Raw genomic sequence first — 22,309 nt, forward strand, 5'->3', positions numbered from 1 at the left:
TTTTCCACGTTTTTCGCTCTGAAATATTGTTTTTGTGCGATGTACAAATGAATGGAAGTTGGAAGCAAAAACGTTTGAACTTTCTTCCAATTAACTTACTGCTAAAAGTGTTTTGTTTTATATCAGACAGAGGAAACATCTAACGATAAACTGACTTCACCTGTATTTTCTTTTTAGGTAAAAAAGTAGACATGCATGAATTTCTGCTGTGAAATATCTCATATTTGTTTCCAAGTTTTATTTCTTTTTGTTGATTCTTGTAGTGAAGAAATTTACTCTTATTATAAAGTATTATAAAAAATAGTTGACAAAATTTAGAAAACGGACGATGTATTTAAACTTTTTTGAAAAATTAACGATTTCCGCTTATTTCAAAGAATCATGGGTTTTCCTCTTTTATTTTGAATTGACTCTTTATACATTTCAAGTAGGTATGAGAAATAATCCGTTTGTTGAGAAAAACCTCAATAACATGATTAAATCTTGTTTTCATTGTTTTCTGAAACCATTGTATGACAATGGCAATCCAAAAATCCGACCAAAATCTGCTGTACACAATGACAAGTATTGTAACAATGGTTTTAATGGCAATATTAATCATATTGTATCCGTCGTAGATATATCCAGTAATAAGGTGTGATTCGGCTCTGACCAATATCTCCATGTTCAATCTTTGTTTCTGACTTCTGATTGTCTTGTGTGATCCGTATGTAAAGATATTAAAGAGAGTTTTACAAATTGACAAACCTCATAAAGCGATATCAACGAAAGGTAAGAAATTGACTTTTGAAATTTAAAGTTAAAATTCAAATACTTTAAATCGACTGCTAATTATCCCATCTTTTGGTTTTAAAGATCAACCAGATTGATTTCAAGACCAGCTTTATTTATTTCTTTATATTGCTTTTGCAAATTATTTGACTGGACTGGACGCATTTGAGAATGGTTCATAAAAACCTATTTTGTTGCGTATTCAGTATTATAGTTCGTATATGAACTTTGAGAGTATAAGATTGCTTTAGCTTTAAAAGTGATGTCTTACTATAATTTGTTCTTGGTGAGATGGGCACAAATTTGAAGAAGAAAAAAATATTAACTTTAAACACTGGGTCATATTGAGACCATAAAATGTTACCATAATACGATCAAAAGAAGCATTGAAATTAGTATAAACCAGAAAAAAAAGTATCAAAGTTTCAGTGTACACTAGACCCATCATTTCATTCATGTCATTGAAATATGTGTAATATATTCATTCACTGTTTAAGAAGATTTCTCTCAGATAACTGTCATTTTTATAACTTTTATAGTTTAAGTGAGATTTAAATCTTTGATTTTCAATCGGTCGGTTAAAGGTTATATTTAATGTCTATTCAACATCACCATTTTAGGACATGTTAATTAAAATGACCGGTGGTCAGCATGACAGTTCAGCTGTATCATTCTTAAGGTCACTTAACCTTTGCCATATTTCACGACCTCGGTAAAGAACGGAGAGCCTCTTGTGGTCACGGTATTGTTCGTTCTGGTTACATCTGTTGCGATCGTCGCGTCCTATTATTATAAGATAAAAGGACGATAACTTCATGGCCAGCAATCAGCAACTAATTATCATTCGATAAAATAAGTCCTTGTGTGTCTAAAATATTCATAAGTTAAGATCACTTCAGTTCTTCTAAAATTATTTGTGAAATAAAAACGATCCATGTGTATTTAAAATATACACAATATTCAATCAGTTCAATTCTTCTAAATTTTTTATTTATTTAATTTCTCGTGGCGTGCAATTTGGGAATTAAATTTGGTCTAAGCCTTTTTCAATCATCAAACTAGTTAAAAGGTTTGAAATAAAGCATGCTTTGTATTTTTTTATTCTTTTCTGGGGTCTTGTTTTTTTGTTTTTTTTTTTCAGTAACAGCTCCTCCACACTCCAGACAAATCTATATCGTAATAATAGCCCCGAACATTCATGAAATGTGTTCCACTGGAAGAAAATCAACAACAATCTGTCAATTTTACAAATAAAATGAATAAATTGAAAGAATTGTGCTAAGAAGAAAGAAGAAATAAGCAATATAAATAAAGGCAACAGTAGTATACTTCTGTTCAATAGTCACGAATCGAGTAAGCGAAAAACAAATCCGCGTTACAAACTAAAACCGATGGTGCATAGCAACTATAAGAGGAAAAGAACGAAACAACGGAAACCTTGAACTGCAAAAAACACCAAACGCCAACATACATAGAATCGTAATATTTGATAACAACTCCCATATTCCTGACATGGTACAGGACATTTGAAGACAAAAAATGGTGTGTTTCATGGCTAGCCAAACCACCTGCTTATATAGCAATGTTAAATACTGCTAAAACGACAGTACATTGTTACAGTTGTATTGTATAAATAAGCACACGATCACACAGGACATGTGTATGCGACTTAAATCAGTGGAAACGTGCATATATATCATGTTGATAAATTTTGTAATTAAAATATACAATTGTATACAATACAGCAACTTCAGTTTAGGCATTTACAAAACTTGTATAAATTGAGAAAAATCATCTACTCTAATACAAACAATAACCAAGCTTCTTATTGCTGTCTTTGTTTTCAATTTACAATTTTGTAAGGGAGGTGGCTGCATATGCCACTTTCTTTTTTAGCACTTTTCCAGCATTCAAATTCTAAAAAGAACAAGAATCCAACCCTTCATATCATGACAAGAATACGATTAATTCCATCACGAACCCTGTCACACTACGAATGATGCATAAAGTGAACAAAAATGCTTTTAAAGGAAATTCAACAACAATTATTGTATCAAATTTTGTTACTTTATGTAGCTTAGTAAAATTCGACCAAAAAATTGAATTAAAAAACTAAGTATACGCAATTAATCATGATAAGAATTAATTCAAGTAATATAATCAGATTTCAATGCGTGTCTGACAACCATCGACATCTTTCAGTTCAAATTGATCTAAACAAAAATAACATTTTCAGATATATTCTTTCAGTGTCGTAGATATAAAACCATAGTGACACAATTACTTGACCAAATAGTTTGATGGTGATAATGAATGATTAACACGAAACATGTCATCGTGAAATCTGATAGTTGATATCATTACAATTTATTTAAGCAAGTTACATACCATACCTTAAACAGATGAGTTTGAATAAAAGTATGAATAAAGAGAAGACGTTATGTAACCAACTTCAATATCTGGATAATTATAAAGCGAAGTGCAGAAGTCAATACACACCCAATGAATATCTAAACAATAAGATATGTGTGTGGACACTAGAACACCTAAAACCTAGAGATACGAATAATACAAACATCTACTAAACATCGTGTGGATAGCAGTTTTGATTTTTTGACATTTCGGAAAGTAAACCGTATTTGACTCATTAATAAAATAGTTTTCCTCCGTCAAAAGAAGCCATTGTTCTTAAATGCAGAGTGCAGTTACATATTGGAATGTTTGTAATATCTATTAACTTCATAGACTTTGGTCGAGTTTACCATGTTGACTGTTTTGGCACTTGCCTATTGTTAAAAACTTTTGGTAAACTCCTAACTATAAAACGTATACACTTATAAGAAGATGTAGATAATGAGTGCCAATGAGACATCTCTGCATTCAAGTCACAATTTGTTAAAGTAAAATAACGTGTCTCCTTTTGATCAAACATTTATATATTACTAGAGTATTTATATATTTTTTAAATGTCATCATTTGACAAATTTTAACATTCTATGCCATAATAATTTTGATTCGTTTATAACTTTTGATTTGATAGTCTATAATTACCGGTGCCATATTTGCAGCGTGGTCTAAGTACTTCATCCATTTTAACACTACGCAGCTACTTTTGCATAGGGACTTTTTCTGTACTAAAAAAATGCAGTACTGGAAATTTACTTTTAATATTTAGTACTATTTCTTTGCTTTAAAACTATTGTACTATTTATGTATATGTATTTTACGGTACTTGATTTGTACTAAATATTTTGGTACAGAAATAATACAATACTCCATGTTTGAAAAGCATAACTTTAAGAGATTTCAAATAGAAAAACTTTCAAAATGCTGAAAATGTAACGGTAGTAACTAAAAATCTGTAGTACCTAAATTTCAAGTACAAATAAAGTACTGTAAAATACAGGTACCTAAATATTACAATAATTTTAGAGTAACAAATAGTACTGAATATTAAAAGTAGATTTCCAGTACTACAAATTTTTAGTACAGAAATAGAACCTATGCAAAAGTAGCTGTGTAGCCTGTTAACATTGAGGTTGCGAGTTTGAAACCCACACTTTGCAGGTCCAACCTTTATTGACTAGGATTGTCAGATTTCCTGTCAAAAGCAATGGTTCTCTTTCGGGTTCCTCAAACATTTTAAAACTTACCGCCAGGGACAAGCCAATAGTTATAAAGGTGGCGTTAAACATCAACAATCAATCAACCATTCTATCGTCAATGTTAAGGCAAAACAAAATGGCTAATTACAAAAATAAACCAGTTTTTTTCTAAACTAATTTGGTTACCGAGTTTTGTACTTATGATTGTAATACTATTCTCTATATATTGGGAAATTATTAATTTGTATATCTATTTTAAAACGAAGTTTCCATAAAATAAAACAAGTATCAAACCAGTAGGGGAAATGAAACAAGTGTTGATATACACTAGGGTGGTCCTTATAAACAAGACCTGAATAGTATAATGGGATAAGATATCGGCAAGGTGGGTCTGTAGGTATAAGGTTACTACGGTTACCTACCACAAACAAATCTACGATACATCTTCCTGTATTGGGTTAAATAAATCTGCTGATTCTGAATACAATACAAAACATATTTTAGTTAGCGTGATCATTTCTATATCAAATCACAGGACATGTAATTTCATCATGCTGTCCTTTAAAATGCAGCCAAAATTTTAATTTCATTTAAGAAATAATTTGTTTCATTGTGTGGGATCCATAAATGCATAACCACGTGCGATCGGAATGGGAACGTATATTTTTTACGACACCTTATACTGAAGAGTGATTTTCTCAAAGCATGTTAACGAAACCTTGCAACTACTCTTTGAGTGGTATGTAAGTAGATGCCCTGCTGCGTGTCAAAATGTCTGTTCCTATCTAGCATGCCTCAATTTTCAATCGGTAGTAGAAATCCCCGGTCCTCTTGCTGGTCCAACTCTTGCTGGACCAACCTATTGTTTATCTATTCACGTTCTATATTGGAATGATATAATTGCAACTGGACAATTAACTATTACTGAGTCAATTTTGAAATTAAATGTGTTTTATTTTTTATTTTTTATTATATCAACCTTACTGTAAGGACTTGAAATGTTTTTTGTTTGAAATTCATTCATATTACTATTTTACGTTTACATGGTTTAGCAGCTATTCATTATCTGGTCTTATCTGTTTCCAATAATATCAGATTCCTAGGCACTACATTGTATTACTTGTTATCGTATTTGAACATCTTTGAAATATTTTTTAGAAAATTCTATATTTGGCTACAATTTTAGTGTAGAGCCTCGATTGCATAGTGGTCTTTATAAAAAAAAAGTGGTATGATTGCCAATGAGACAAATCTCCACAAGAGACCAAATAACACAGAAATTACCAACTGTAGGTCACAGTACGGCCTTCAACAATGAGCAAAGCCCATACCTCATAGTCAGCTATAAAAGGCCCCAAAATGACAAACAATTCAAACGAGAACTAACGGCCCAATTTATGCATACACAAAAATAACAAAAAACAACTGTGTTACACATCAAGAAACTACAACTACTGAATTACAGGCTTCTGATTTGGGACAGGCACATACACACAGAGTGTGGCGGGTTTAAACATGTTAGCGGGATCCAAACACTCCCCTCATTCCGAATTGATTTTCCTCTATAAGTTCAGTATTTTTGTGATTTTATTTTTTGGGACAGTGTGTAACATTACAACACAAAAACGACCTACAAAAATCAGTTGAAAAAGGCTTAACTCGTCAAATGAATATAAATTAAAATACATCTAACAAAAACACAGAGTGGAGTAGTTTATTACCAACTACTTTTTCACTAGCTTGGCAACAGTGAGATTGTGTGTTCGTATCCCGTACGTGGCAGGTACAATCGGCTCCGATCTTTTTTTACTAAAATCGTAAAGTTTTCCTACCGAAGGTCGATGGTTCAGTTCTCTGCTGACAATCCAACTCCCTCGACCAATAAGATAAATTACCGCTCATAATAAACCAGTCCATCTATAGATAGGTGTTTTAGGATAAACTAATTAATGAAGTGTCCAGTCATTCATTTTCTTATAATCTCTTTCCTCAGCTGCAGTATCTCAATACATTGCTATCTTTTAAATCATTTTGCATATCCTCGATCCTTATTTCTTTATTATATTGTATTACTCGATTTATTTCACTTGACTGGGCGGAGTATACTTAAAAAGATTTCAAAGAAATGTATAGCTTGAATTATCTTACACATGAAACGTATAAGCTGTCCGAGATATATTGGAACACTGATAGAATTTTAAATTTTGAATGCAATGCTTGGGATATGAAATCCCTTTGCACGATGCTCTTTACAAGCTTTGGTACGCTTCATGGGAAGTTTGTACCTGCTCCGTTTGAAGGTCTGATTTCTTGTAATCTATCTATTACAGTCAAGTAGTGTCTAAATTTTTTTTTATATAAATCAATAGGTTTAAAAGTCCGACATGAGAGTGCAAAAGGCACAAAATTGGTTACCGAAAGGAAATAAGGGAGCACTGATATTTGATCATATTAACTTAATATAACGATATCAAATAGCCCTACTTCTGAATGATTTTTTTATTATATTTCAAAAGATTCCATTATTTTACAAGCGTAGAAAGTAAATATAACCCAACAAATACAATAACATTTTAACTTTATACGTAAGACCATAAAGATGCAATAACCGACTACCTTATTGACAAGTGTTCTAAAGGTCAGCGGTCAGTGGGAGGGACATTAATTATAACCTTTCTTAAAATTTAAATTGGTGTTAAATTGACTACATACTAACAAATTTTAAACATAAAAACTTTAATCGGTTGACCTAGCATTAAAGGTGACATCTTTATATTTGTCTTAAAAGTAGGATTCTTTAAACTTTTATTTGATTTTATATTAAAGCAGATTTTAAAATACGGTGTATAAAATTAACTGTATTTATGAATGTTTGGTGTAACATTAAACATGAATGATCGAACGTTCATTTAATAGTTTATTTGGGGAAACTTGTTTTGTAAAATCAACACCTAATATAGAATGAACAAAAACTTCAAAAGTTATTAAAACGTTAACAACAAATTGAAAGCAAGTTAGTAGTACTATACAGAAAAAGGCGTAAACTTGATGTTACAGCAACATATATAGCGACTCTGTATGCCAAATGTTGATAGATATCTTATGGAGTTTTTTTAATAATTTTTGTGTAGTATTATACTTCTCCCTGGCAGTGTTTGTTGCTAAATAATTAATTGTCTTCAAGTGAGATTGCTTTATTGTCTTATTTCTCTCTTGTGAAACTGTTTCCAGCATTTTTCATAGAATCCGCATATCAGTCTGAAGCTAAATATGAACACGAAATATTGTGCTCCGTGTTGAAGGCCGTACTTTGACCTATAATGATTAACTTTTAAAAAAAATATGGCTTGGATGGAGAGTTGTATCATTGGCTCTCATACCACATCTACTTATATCAATATAATGTGTTTTCACATCCATCGCTCATCAACTTCCAGTTTATCGAAAACAAGTTGCTTCATTTGGTAATATTCTTCTTTTTGTTTTTTTCCCTTGTTTTCCTTCTATTTCGTGACCTGTGGATATTTCTGATCCTCAATTTTTGTAACCTTATCTTCTAAAATCGATTAATGAGATTTTAACATAAGTATACCACTACCCTCAACCCGATGTAGGTTACTTTAGTTAGATTTAATAAAAACCCGAGTTAACTTTAAAGATTTGTGAGCAATATTATCCACCATTCATCACGGCCCCTTTCCAGTAAAATCCTTTTTTCCTCGAAATACTGACTTACTACATGGACTCAAAGATTTACCATCAACTGACCAATTCAAAAAAGTTTACCCATCCTTCCCCTCAAAAATCAAAACCAATTTTGTAAAAAAAATATTAATTGAAATTAATCCTATTTCCCTGCAGTTTAAATAAAAAAAATTCCACATTGTGCATGCAGTAGACCCATCATATTGGAATGGGGTTTGTACATAAGATGTTTGCTCTGTAACCGTTGCACACAGAGTCTGTTACTCTGTGTTCAGTTGCCTTCTTTTTGAAATAATATATTTTTATAAGTAATTCGGTTTTTATTATCCAAACATGAATATGCAGTCAATTATGGGATGTGTAATATTATGCTTCTTATAGAGAGGGCTTTCTGGGACTCTCTGTGTCACCTCCCAACTTTCCCTAATTTCCAGTGGCTGTTTATTCCACCTATATCATACTTGTCGGACAACCTGGTCATCTTTCAAGTTCTTGCTATTTTATTTATTGCCCAAAAGTCGGGCAAACTAGATTAATATACTCTGGCATATTTGATAGTTTTTTATGTTAAATTGTATTGAGACAAAAGGATATCATGTCTTGTAAAATGTTTTGATGCTTCTATAACCTACATGAGACCAGCTAACGAATAACCTTCGACTCTGATTGTTTTGTTCTAATTTTTCAACTATATTCTTTATATTCTTTAGAATTGTGTGGGTTTTTTTTTTAATTTCTGATTTAACAAAATGAGTCACGGAATATGGAGAAAAAATGTATTACTATTTTCTATTCTTTCCCCTTGGAATCTATATCTACCTCTGGAAATATTTGCAGTGAATGCTATTATTATGTTTGTTAAGTTTTGCATATATTGTTATTTCTTCTTAAACCAGAAATCCATCCCACTACACACTAGTACATGTATTTACATAAGACTGTCTGCCATTTTAACGACATGAATGTTCCCGTTGTAGTCCTTTTCCCCATGACCACATCCAATTAATAAATATCCTTCACTGTCAATGCATAAACTATTTGGGTTTGCAATGCTCAAATCTTTGGAAATAAACTGATGCCCTAGTAAATATCCTTTTGGGTTTAAGACATGAAGAGACCCGTTTTCTGCATCTAAAACTACAATGTTATCACTTGGCGTAACAGTAATACTCTCCGGTTTAAATGTTTCTAAGTCCTTTTGTCCATTGTAGATAAATTTCAAGCTGCCATTTCTATCTACAGCTACTACTCTCCCATTGTCTTCATTGTCAACACAATCAATTACATAGACTACATTTCTAGAATCAGTGCGAATGGACGATATATAACTAAACAATTTATTCCCCTTTTTGTCAATTTCTAAAATATTTTTCCTTAAATAATCATTCCCGAATATTAAGACTTGTCTGATTGAAAAGTTATGAACAGGAAACGGTGGTCCCTGTTCGCGTAATCCAACTATTACTTCATTATCTTTGTTTACATGTATGGCCAATGGATTCATAGGAAACGTATCTAAAACAGTCTCGACTGCACCCAAAGGTGATAAAAGTTGAACTTTGTTGACATCACCTTCGGTAAAAAGTATTTCACCGTCACTTTTTATTGCAATATCAAATATAGTTCGGTTAACAGTCTGCAATATCTTTATGGAGGATTTTAAAAGTTTTCCTTTCACAAATTGATCTTTAGACGTACCTACGCAGTAGGTAAAGTAAAGTAAGTCGTCATCTGAGCAATGCAAAGTATGAATATTAGGCACCGTAGTTGTGTAAGAATTGAAAACAGACGAAATGACTTCAGACGTTACCTCCTGTGAACTGTGTGGCGACTTGCTCATGTCCTTAACAGACACAACTTCATGATCTTGTGCGGACTGAAGATCTTGATGGACAGTTACTTTACAGGCGTTACACATTCGAACATTGCAATCTTCGCATTTCCATATAATTTCTTGTCCTTTGCAGAAATAGCATGAAACTGGCACTTGTGCTTTTCTGATAGTTGAGGATTTCATTGAATTCGCCATTACTACAAACGAAATAACAAAGTGGTCACATGTATTACTTCCTTGTACTTTCTTTCTACGTAACACGTGTCAAAGGTTAATACTTGGAAGTTCCGCCATGTCACGGCGTAAAGTTATAATTATGTAAACATCCACATAAAGATGATAGTAGTTAAGGAATTGGTAAAAAGCACTGAAAAATAAGTGCATATTTCTGTAAAGGATTTGTTTGAAATTTTAGCTGCATCACGTATTTCGAACTTATCATTTAATCAAATGCATTATATAATAAATCTTACATAATATACCGGAAATGCACCTTATGGTAGCAAATGCATTTAAATACCGTCTTGCAAATTATGCATACAAATATTATAGTCTCTTTTTCAATAGCTAATAATGTCTGACGATCCCAGATGACACCGAGCCGGAGTTTTATTTCAAACTCTTTGATAACTACTAACGCTAATGAAAACTTGTCATTATACCAAGTTTCTAAAGTTTCATCTTTTCTTCTTACGCCCCATTGACTTTTGCTTTTGTCTGTAAAATTTTAGATATTTATAAACGATTAAAAATTAAAAACAGATATGCGACTAAACAACTATTTATAAATGAAAAAAGAAGAACTAAACGGAAATTTGCTAAAAAAAAATCGCAAAAAAGAGAATGAAATAGATTAAACTATTTGATGGGATAATGTGATAATGTCTAAAGAAATGATATATATGTATCTGACTGCATATTGTACTTCACTTATAAACCCTTTTTAAGATGACAATTTAAGGACGAGTTTAATATTTTGGATCTGAACAATACAATTTCTTTTCTAGGCTTAATATTAAGAATAGAAAGAAAAACAAATTAAGCACTAATGCTCTTGTCACAGAAACATTCATAAAGAGGTGAATTTTTTTGCAATTAAAGATTATAATTCGGTCACTAATGCAAAGGAAACAATTCAGAGAAATAATCTAACTACGGGCAATAGGTAGACCTTCGTGAGGGGGGGCAAGGGGGTCCCAATAACAGTAAAACAGCAAATTGATTTGGCTTATAACAGATAACAAGGAATTAAAATGGACAAAAACAGATAACAGTTATAAATGAAATATTAAATAAGTGAGTTCCTGGACTGATTGAAAGATTATGTCTCCATCATATGAAAATCAAGCACAATCCCTCCAGTTGCTGAATGTTTTCATTAATTGTAACTCATAACAATACAGAAACAGGTCTGCAATTAGTGGTGCACAGTTAGTCCCCATTAGAATTCTGATAACTTGACGATATATGGAAACTCCATAGCAGACAAAAATGATATTTTGTAAAAAATTTAAGGGCAGTTATGGTATCAAAGCAGGTCCAATTGACATAGTTCTTTTGTTTGTTATTACTAAAAAATGACCTGAAAGAGTTTGAATATATATATTCGCATTCTGATTTTTTTTTTAAATGCACGTTCAATGCATGAGGTGTGTGGTTTTTTTTTAATAAGACTACGACCACAGAGGTATATAGGGTAGAAAAATCAAAAGCACCAATTATAAGCATGCAATTTATCAAGTACTTTGAACTAATTTTGAAACTCCAAAAGTAATTTATTCCACTATTTTCAAAGGCTATATTTGAACAATTTATTATCAGTTTTGTTAGTGTACTAGTAAGTAGAATACATAGTTAAGTAGTGGAACAATGGCTTGAAAACGAACTAAATCTTTGTTTGTAATGAGTTATGTGCAGCTTCAGAACCCAGGACATGGTTGGAACTTTTATTGTACAATGTATTTGGTTCTGCTTTGAAAAGGTTCACAGATCTGAGTATGTGTACTTTATTATATGGTTGTAAGGACCTAGTCCTTAATTGACATAGTCATCAGATATCCCTGGCCATATATTTCCTTTTTGTCATATTAAGAATTGTTCAAATTTAATATGTACGTACTGGAAACGAGGAACAATATCCCCATACAAAAAAAAAATACTACATAGATATAGGAAGATGTGGTATGAGTGCCAATGAAACAACTCTCCATCCAAGTAACAATTTATAAAGGTAACCCATTGTACATGTAGGTCAAAATACAGCTTTCAACACGGAGCCTCGGCTCACACTGAATAGCAAGCTACATGTTCATAAAAAAATGGATTTTATTACAAAGGATAATCATAAGATATACTGGAGTTGTCCTGGACCTAACCGTTCTATTAACATGTTTATGTGATGATCTGTGATGGGTATATGTTTATGAAATCCTTCACCGAATATGGGATCACCATATTACTAGTGGTAGATCCCAATGTTCAATAATCTTCAATTTTTACCGAATATTGGCTGTCAAAACAAATGCTAACATTCCAATTTTCAGTAACAGTTAACAGCAAATACATTATCACAATACCAGATAACAAAAAACCTAATAGTCCAATAACAGCTAACAATAAGTAAGACAATAACAGCAAACAGCAAATATATTTCCAGAATTACAGATAACAAAGAATCAAATTGCCCCATAACAGCATAACAGTTAAACCCCTTGCCCCCCTCCTTCATTACCGTGTGGGTCTCGCACGTTCGGTATTGGTTGCAATGTTTTGTTATTTTTTTATTGATATGACATCCACTTTTGGCTACATGTTTCTATTCAAAATTTACGGGGAAAAAAATTCTATTGTGACATTTAAGACCACATATGATTTTGAAATAAATTAAAGGATGATCCATATAAAAATATGTTCTGGTATGATTTCCAATGAGACAACTCTCCACAAGACCAATGAAACAGAAATTAATAACTATAGGTCACCGTACTGCCTTCAATAAAGCCAATACCGAAAATTTAGCTATAAAAGGTCCCGAAAATACAAATGTAAAACAATTTTAACTGGAAAACTAACGGCCTTATTTATGTACCAATTAATGAACGAAAAATAACTACTAGTATGTAACACAGCAGCAAACAACAACCACTGAATTACAGGCTAACTTAGGACAGGCACTTACAGAATGTGGCATCTTTAAACATGCAAGCGGACGCCCAACACCCCTCCCCGCCCCATTCCTGGTACAGTGGTGTAGCAATACAACATAAGATGGATACAAATACAAATATATCTAACAAAAACACAGCATGAACTTGTACATGTACTTCTCAACAACAAAAAGACATTAAGTACAGATCTGATATTACTCGCAGTTATGTACAAGACGCTTATACTATCACGACATTGGTCTCATACCGTTTGTAGTTTACGTAAACGGTATAAGATACCAAAAGAGCAATAAAAACACAAGTCCAGCAAACACAGAAAGCAACATTGCCATACATGTTAGGAAAACAGCCAACAAAATATTACACAGAAAAAAGTTTAAAAAGACCTACATGTAGCAACCCGATTCCAATCAAAAATCAGGTGCGAACTCAGGTTCGAATGTAGAAACGAATCCTGCTGTGTTTGTGGCGTCCATTGTGTTATTCGCCAACTATAACATTGTAACATTGGGTAAGAAGTCGTAGAAGGTGATATCACAGTCAAGGTATACAAGACAGGATTGTAACTATACGTCAAGTGAAATATATTCGTGGTCATAAGTGACACAAATATTTTATGAAGACTGAAAAGGGAAGACTTCGACATTTCGAACTATAATCCTTGGTACAATCGTACTAAATGCATTCAGACTGCTTTTATTCTTATTGTAGTTGGTATCATAAAAAAAAATATTTAAACTGAAAGGAGTCTTCATTTCATTTTTTGGTGGGGGGTTTTGTTGGTGTAGATGATTTAACCTTTTTCTTTTCTTTTTTAATTGGTGATTAAAAAATAGCTGTCACAATATTTTTTTTTTCTGATCTATTACACACCCATCATACATTTACTGAGTTATCTTTCCTTGACCACGTACGTAATGGTTACAAGAACCCAATTATTGTAATGCATTTTCCATATAAGGGTACCAATGGTGTTACAAATTTTGATATTTGAAGGATAAAGAAGAAAAATTGGTAAAAGTTCCTGTTACTAAAAATATAGACGTTGTATTACAGGCAGGAAAAGAATATGACCATGCGACAAAAGCCTTGACTTGAAAATTCCAGTTCTATATGTATATTTTATCACTTATTGGGAAAGTATTGAATGTTTTTTCCACCGTGTGTTAAACATTAGTAATAACTTCACTTTATCCAACTGTAAAATTGGTTCAATAGCCAATAAAATTTTATCGTTGATCATGCAAAATTACTCTCAAAATGATATAAAAATATGATATCAGCTGTCAATTTTCCATAGTCTAGTGCTCTTCAGAAACGGAAGCTCGTTTAATACGATTATAAATGGATGAAGTGCATATTTTTTTCTATGCAACGAGACGTGCCTAATTTGCACAATTTTTACTATTTAAATCCTTCTGAAAGAAAAAATGAAGTTCATATGGAGTGTTTTTTTTCTGATTGATTGATTTTTGTCTGTATATTGCCAGTGAAAAAAAAAATATTACGCATATGTAGGTCGACAACACACTTCTTGTCCTATTTAATACAATATGTGGGTTCTGGAAAGAAGTTTGATCTAGATGAAGGACGAAAAATTTGTGGAAAGCCGTTTAAAAATGAGGGTTTTTGGATATTGGATATACATTTTGTCTAGCAAATTTCCACTAAATTTAACTAAATTAAAAGACAAGGGTAATCCAGTTCACATTTAAACTTTTTCATTTCATTTCTAACTTGACACAATATTTTGTATCATTACAATTTTGATTTTCTTTTTAAAAGAGCAATATTGATAATTTATTTTTTGTGGCCGGCAAGTAACTAAATTGTTGTGTTTGATTTTGGTCCAGCAGCAAAAATTCATCCCAATCAAGATAAGAACTATTTCAAAAGACTTGCTAATAACTTGATGGGTTCTAAAATTGGCCTCCTGAAAAAGACAAAATGTGGTTATTGTTAGAAATTACAGTATGTTTGGAAGCATAAACAGTTTTGACTAGTTATAAGTCACCTTTGGAACCACCCTGATACAGTTTCTGACCGTTATAATACGTGTAGATATTGTGGCACTATCATATATACCGCAACGTACTTTACTTTCCTATTTTGGCCTTAGTAAGCAGCCTTTTGTTGATTCACGTGGGTTTCTCGTTTCTCCTTTTTTTATACATAAATTAGACCGTTGGTTTTCCTGTTATAATTGACTTACACTAGTCATTTTGGGGCACTTTATAGCTCGCAGTTCTGTGTAAGCCCAAGGCTTCGTGTTGAAGGTCGTAGACTTGGATGGAGGGTTGTCTCATTGGCACTCATACCCCCATCTTCTTATCTATACTAAGGCGAATGCGTTTTGTACAGAAGTAAATCTTGCACAGCAAAACAGGTGACCTCTCAACACGGATCTTGTAAGTCCCTGTGACCATTTATGCACCTTTACCAAATATTTTAAACGTTTAACTGACACATTGAACAATAAAACTTCATTTGAAATAACCCTTCAATGAAAAATTCAAAAATAAACTATATAGATATAAGAAGATGTGGTACATGTATAAGTGCCAATGAGACAACTCTTCATCCAAGTCATAATTTGTAAAATTAACCATATGCATATTTAAAATGATACGAGTGGACAAAATTTACCATTTTATTATACATGTTAATAACCGTTGACACTATCATTTTCAATGAAATAAAGTTCATTAAACGGTTGGGCTGCTTTGACGAAAACACCAAGATAAAAAGACAATTTTTGTATCTTTTTAGATTTGATGGATGATCCGGAAAGATGACTATCGTTTACATTTTACATTTCAACAATATGACACCAATTCACAAACTAGTACATAAAACTTTTGATTTTACATTTGTTGCGACCGTAAAATGAGACTTTTTCATAAATAATATTAAAAGTAAATTTTATGATAGCAAAATGTTTTAAATGAAAATCACAAGGGATGACTGAAGTATAGAAATATGACCACCTAGACCATCTTTCCGACAGTAGAATCATTGCTAAATAAAAATATCTCAAAAAAAAAGAAGATGCATCCATAAAAGAGCGGGACGTATAAATACGCAGTTATGGAGATAGAACATTCGAAGCCGTTTAACTGTTTAAATATATTAATTAATAGTGGATCGGAAAACAAGTATTTGCAACTTATATTACAATTTAATAATCGCTTTACACTTTGCTGGTGCGAGTGCTGCCTTGTAGCGCCGTTCGCCTGCTATTTTTTCGATCGCCTGATCATTTTCAAAATCTACAAGGGTGTCTTTTACGTGCAAAAGATATTGCGCTCTCTTAACACGGGATAGCCATTTATCGTCCCAATTCGACGGACTTTCATCGTTTCTCAAGACCCTACTAGCAAATAATGTCAAGGGAGAGCCTAAAATTCAGTCCCAGAAATTTTCTCCCCCCAACGTGAATCGAACCAGGAACCTTTGTGTTAGCAGTCCGATGAGATAACCACTACACCACGGCTCTCCTTTTAATTCGAAGCTATCTAGCTCTCTGTTCGTTAAAGAATCATTTTAACAAACTTTGAAGGTCCGTAGGTAGTCTAAGGAATATTGTTTTGTCGGATGCATCAATTAATGCAACTGTACACTCAACAGAGTTATTTGATTAGCGTCCTTACGATTGAAATTATGTCAATGATACAAGAGACAAAACACAAAATTATGCGAGGAAAAATAATTTTAAATTTATCGAAAATCGACGTAATACAAACTAAATTGAGACATAATATTCTAATCTATTTACGGTTTGTTAATTTTGATATCTAAGCAGAATATAATAATTCTACAAAAAAAAACTACACAAGAGTTTTACTATCCGAAAACATGCCGATCCTTTTATTAAAAAATGTTTAAAAGATAGAAAGCACTTCAAATCCCCAAGGACACGTGAGTTATCTTGACATAAGAGGTGAGGTTATCATTTAAATGGTTTCTTTAAGGCCTACACCTGTCATTTTCAACCACTTGTATCACAAATTGCACTTATCTAACGGAAATGGGCTCTTATTACTAAAAAGTTGTGCTTGCAAAGCACGCAGCTTCGGCCATCAAAGAAAAAAATGATGAACAATTACGTTTGTGATAGGCCTGTATAATGTACATTTTAAACATGTTGCCTTCAAACACGAGGTCCTTGTGTGTGTGTTGGTTTGGTTTGATTTTTTTTTTTGTTCCCTCGTTTGAATTATTTCTGTTTTTTCATGGTGATGCCTTTTAAATCTGACTATACGGTAAGGGTTGTGTTGGTGAAGACTATATACAACTGACCTATATTTGCATAAATCCACGTTTTTGGACTATGTTGGCCGATTGTCTCATTTGAATCTCCTTATTATATATTAACAAAAAATAATGTTAATGCAACACAAAAACACCAGGATCAACATACAATCTTCAACACAAGACGTGTACCGGTACCATGTGTATCCTTAACGCAAAACCGCCATGTAATTGCTTACATTCACATCGTTTGAATTTTGGTGGATAGTAAAATTGTCTCATTGAAAATCGTTCCACACCTCCTTGTGTTTATAGACTAGTTGTGAATAAATTCAACATATGCGGCTATCTACAATTAGCCACGTTTGATGCATTCCAATAATATCCTTTTTGGTACCAAATTCTTTCAAGGAACACAAACTTTTAGTTTAGAATATTTTTTAAGACAACCACTGGAGAGGCTATTAGCATGCTATTCGGTATGTGTTTTGCTCAATGTTGAAGGCCGCATTGTGACATGTATTTTTCTTACATCTACGTGATTTGGTCGATTGTGGATATTTGTCTTATCGGCAATGTTATTAACACATCTTATTATTTTATAGAGGATGACTGTAACAAAATAGTTACGCAAAACACATATACATATTTTTTTTGAAAATGATAAACGAAGTTTTACCTGCATATAAAATTGCGTTTAATTTCCTTTAACCAAATCTTAGCACGCGACAATAATACGAATAAATATTTAGATTCCTTTAATAAGTTGCTTTTAGCGTGTGTAAAATTATTTGATATAGCATAGAAGACTTAAAAACTAATAAGATATGTAATTAAACCACGTGTCAACCACAAATACATCTTTAAAATGCCAATTATGCGGATGCATTTCACATTCATCAAATTATTTAAATTGACTAATATTAAGAAAAAGTTGTGAATAAAGGATGTTTTTTTCAAATAAGAAGAAATTTTTACTTTATGTCTTGCCTCGACGCAGTCGCTTAGGCTTATTTGTTGACGGGGTCGGCGGCGTTAACAATTGTTTTCGCCAAATCCCTTCACTCATGGTCAAATTGACATTGAAAACTTTGCATTTTTTACATGTAACACACTCGAGACATATCTCTGTGTAAACAGCTTATTTGTTTTTATTTCAATACCGGATTAAAATATTGGGTTGAAAAACAGAAATTAATATAACTTTGTAGAATCATACATTAAAGACAACTTATGATACTAGCTCAAAATGCATTGCATGTACTTTTTTATGTAATCTAAAATAACGACCGCTCTAGGTCAAAATTGTCTAGGATGTTCCAACCTTCAACTGAAGTCGGTGACTCACTTTTGGTACTTCGAGCAACGAACAAAAATTATACCCGACCCTTAAAGAGGTCTAGCTGAAGGACGCCTCCGGGTGCGGGAGTTTCTCGCTGCATTGAAGACCCATTGGTGGCCTTCGGCTGTTGTCTGATCTATGGTCGGGTTGTTCTCTTTGACACATTCCCCATTTCCATTCTCAATTTCAATTTTACTTGATTGGTATCAGGAAACCCCAACAATAAGTCGGATCAAAATAAAATGGGTTAACAATGCCATTATATGATGAAGATATGAGAAAGTTTCCATTAATTGCAATAAGTGGTTAAACAGTTACTGTACTTGCAGTCACAAAAGTGAGACAGACGGGTAAACAAAAGGACGGACTCCCCATTATTATATTCCTACTGCTTCAGAAAGCCGGGGTAAAAAGTTAAGTGAAACTAGATGCGCTATAGTTTGTTCGAAAACAGTGACCCAGTTTACAAGTCAAAATGCAACAGTTTTTTTATATAACTTTATTATAAATGCACCAATAATACAGCATAAAAAGCGGCATTATCAAATCATAAACAAAACAAAAAACAGTTTAATAACGATAACATATAGAATAAGCAGTAAACGGTAAAAAATGCGTCATAATTCATTGAGCTTGTACTTTTGGGTGCCCCTTTAATATACTGATCTCCCTGAATACAAATATCGAGAACAATATTTCTACTTAACATCTTTGAGGAACTTATTTGATGAACACATTTAGGTATACAATAGCACCACATAACGCCAATTCGGTAATATATTTCTTTGATTGCACTGAGTAAAATAATTTTAACACTGTACTATGAATGTCATTTCTGCATAGTAAAAACACATTTTAAAACTTTACTGTAAAATATCGTTTCCATAAGTAATTGTCTTGTATATTTTTCCATTCTTATGTATTGTCTGTAACTTCTGTTGTTGCATTTTTGCATTTAAATATCTAACAGTGTCTACTCTTGGAACACCAAACGGAACCGGCTTCATGTCCGTATCGAGAACTGTTTGCTTTCGTTTCCCTTCTGTGCAACTTGAATCTATAAATAGATAGACATATTTACTAAATTGACAAATCGATTCAAATATGCATATAGCGAAAGAATTTTACCATGTTAAGAATAATTGAGTCATTAGCAAGTAAAAATCTGTGCAGTAAAAGTCTGGATTTAAAATAGAAGGCGCGATGTGCCGTGCAAACTAAACAAAGGCACATGTTGCATGTGTTTATAACATTTGATAGTTTACATGTGTAGCACTTGATTGTTACTTTTTTTATTTGTGTACAGTGCTCATCCGCTTTATTCAAATTGCAATGTTGTCAACTAAAAAAATGGAGTACTATATTTCTTGTTCTAATACAAAATGTTTTCAAACGGGTCTACCTAGATCAGCACTAAAGACATGTATATGATGTATTAGGCATACTCAGAAGATTCTTCACATTTCCATTACCGTGTTTATATATATAACTACATAGTCTAGTTTTTCTCGTAGAACAGTCCATATTTCCATGTTTCATTTTGCGATGAAAACTTCAGAGGGTAAAAGTAACATGGGCAATATGTGATAAGAGAGGAGTTAAACGTCTAAGTCACTATATGTGAAATCACAATTAGCGTGTGACATGACTGTGTCGTCCACAGTTTCAAATCGTGAGAACATGAGCACCTAATTGGCGGTCAAGTAACGGAAGAGGTGAAAAGAATAGTTGGAAAGTAACCGTCTTATTTGTCTAATGGAGCAAGCTTATTACAAGTCTAAAGTCACGGAAATAAGAAACCCATACCTCCCACACCATTTTTTTTTTAATGTTTAATGTGTTGAAATATATGCACCATTCATTGCAAAAATATATTGTGAATTCATATACATATATTTGCAAGAAGTAAGAATCAATATGAAAATTCGGTAAAATTTGTTTTACACGAGATAGCAACCAATTTCGTATGTATGCCTAATAGATGCATGCAATAATGTAAACGCAAATTGTGATTTCACATATGTTGACTTAGATGTTTTACACCTCTCTTATCACATATTGCCAGGTTACTTTTACACTCTGAAGTTTTCATCTCTAAATGAAACATGGAAATATGGACTGTTCTACGAGAAAAACTAGACTAAGTAGTTGTTATGGAAATGTGACTAACTATGACTGTCTTAGCTAGTGCAATCTATGCCATTACAATGACATTTTTTAAATATTCTGTATCAGAAGGTTTTTAAATCTTACCAGGCGATTGCCAGAATTCCACTGTTATTAAATGATGCTTAGAAATCCAGTCTTTTTCTTCATGAATATGATCACAGTCCCAAAGCACAATATGACCCCTTGGTCTATTTCCATTTTTAGTGTATGTTATTATTTCTAATATTCCCTGTTTGCCATAAAATCGCTTCTTCGTTGCAATAGGGTCTGTTTGGTGTAAAATTGACACATTTGGATAGCCATATTTATCCGCAAAATAAGGTCCGAACGCAATTGGATTGTAAATATATTGAAGTCCACTTCGGCCACTAACGCTGTCCTTCCCAGCTGTGGATAATTGAATCATTTTCGTCCCTAGTGAATGATCGCCACCAACTTTATTTAAAGAATAAGACAGTCTCAACGCACTTGTGTCATGTAATAAACGTGGTTCAGTAATGCCGATCATTTCTTTTATTTTTCTGTGAGAAAAATGTCCACCATAATGTTTATGTCCGGGGTAAAACGATTTCAACTTATTGAAAGATGGAATAACAATCTGAAACACAAAAAAAGTTGTATGATGAGAATTACCTAAACAAAATTACGCAACACAACTGAGGGAATATACCCATGAAGCATTTAAATTTGAACTTCAGTACTACTAGTTGATTTTGTTTAGTTTTTGTTTGTTTATCTATGTTGTTATAAAATAAATCAGTTTCAATGAAAATGTAAAACATATTAAAGTTTGAATTCATTTACATCAATACCTTATATTTATTCAATTTAATATCACCACTGCTGTGGCGACTACGGCTGCATTTGAACGCGTTTTATCAACAGAACATGGAAATTCAGAGTAAAAGTTTAAACAATTAACTTTACCTTTTCATCCCCAACGACATATTTAGCTATCAAGAGAATAACCAATATTGCACTGTGCAACTCCATCTGTGCAAGTTGATGTCAAATCATGGCGGAATCTTATCTACACAATATTGGTCGGTGCTAGACACGTGCCAGGCAGTCCTTATTCAGTACAATAAAAACCACTTCCGTTCTTAGTTCCGTTTCATATATCTCTGGCGTTATCTGTGACCAAATTTGTTAAAATAGGTCCACGCGAACAAGTGTTTTGAATATACAAACAAGTCCCACCCATTTTTGCTATTTGGCATGCACCGGCTATCATTGGTCGAGTGGTTATGATATCAAGGCGAGCAACTTAACGTTTGAGTGTTTACTGCCTTAAGATGAAGTCAACAGATATTAATTTGATTGGCAGTTGATATCAATTTCGACAACCCTCTTCAGTACGCTTGTTTAAAATAAAACCCATTGAGACGCGAAGCCTATTTCATGGTAAAGGGTTGTTATAATAACTGTTAAATTACCTTTTCATCATCCAGGTAACAGGAAAATT

General features: G+C 32.7%; 2 protein-coding genes across 2 annotated transcripts; both read right to left on the bottom strand.

The window, feature by feature from the left end:
* Nucleotides 1–9,009: 9,009 nt before the first annotated feature.
* LOC139521374 (uncharacterized) lies at nt 9,010–10,110 on the bottom strand. The gene has a single exon (XM_071314853.1). The coding sequence runs from the start codon at nt 10,108–10,110 to the stop codon at nt 9,010–9,012; it is 1,101 nt and encodes a 366-aa protein (XP_071170954.1).
* Nucleotides 10,111–19,159: 9,049 nt separating this feature from the next.
* LOC139519691 (uncharacterized) lies at nt 19,160–22,014 on the bottom strand. The gene is made up of 3 exons (XM_071311907.1): nt 21,772–22,014; nt 20,929–21,442; nt 19,160–19,732 (listed from the first exon to the last, which is right to left on the bottom strand). The coding sequence occupies exons 1-3, from the start codon at nt 21,835–21,837 to the stop codon at nt 19,539–19,541; spliced, it is 774 nt and encodes a 257-aa protein (XP_071168008.1). The 5' UTR covers nt 21,838–22,014; the 3' UTR covers nt 19,160–19,538.
* Nucleotides 22,015–22,309: the final 295 nt, after the last annotated feature.

Source organism: Mytilus edulis, chromosome 4 (genome assembly GCF_963676685.1).
Source record: "Mytilus edulis chromosome 4, xbMytEdul2.2, whole genome shotgun sequence".
Lineage (NCBI taxonomy): Eukaryota > Metazoa > Mollusca > Bivalvia > Mytilida > Mytilidae > Mytilus > Mytilus edulis.

Coding starts and splice junctions, on each gene's coding strand:
- LOC139521374 (XM_071314853.1), bottom strand. CDS start 10,110: ATGGCGAATTCAATGAAATCCTCAACTATCAGAAAAGCACAAGTGCCA.
- LOC139519691 (XM_071311907.1), bottom strand. CDS start 21,837: ATGGAGTTGCACAGTGCAATATTGGTTATTCTCTTGATAGCTAAATAT. Junction 21,443..21,771: donor ATGTCGTTGGGGATGAAAAG/GTAAAGTTAATT, acceptor TTTGTGTTTCAG/ATTGTTATTCCATCTTTCAA. Junction 19,733..20,928: donor GGAATTCTGGCAATCGCCTG/GTAAGATTTAAA, acceptor ATCTATTTATAG/ATTCAAGTTGCACAGAAGGG.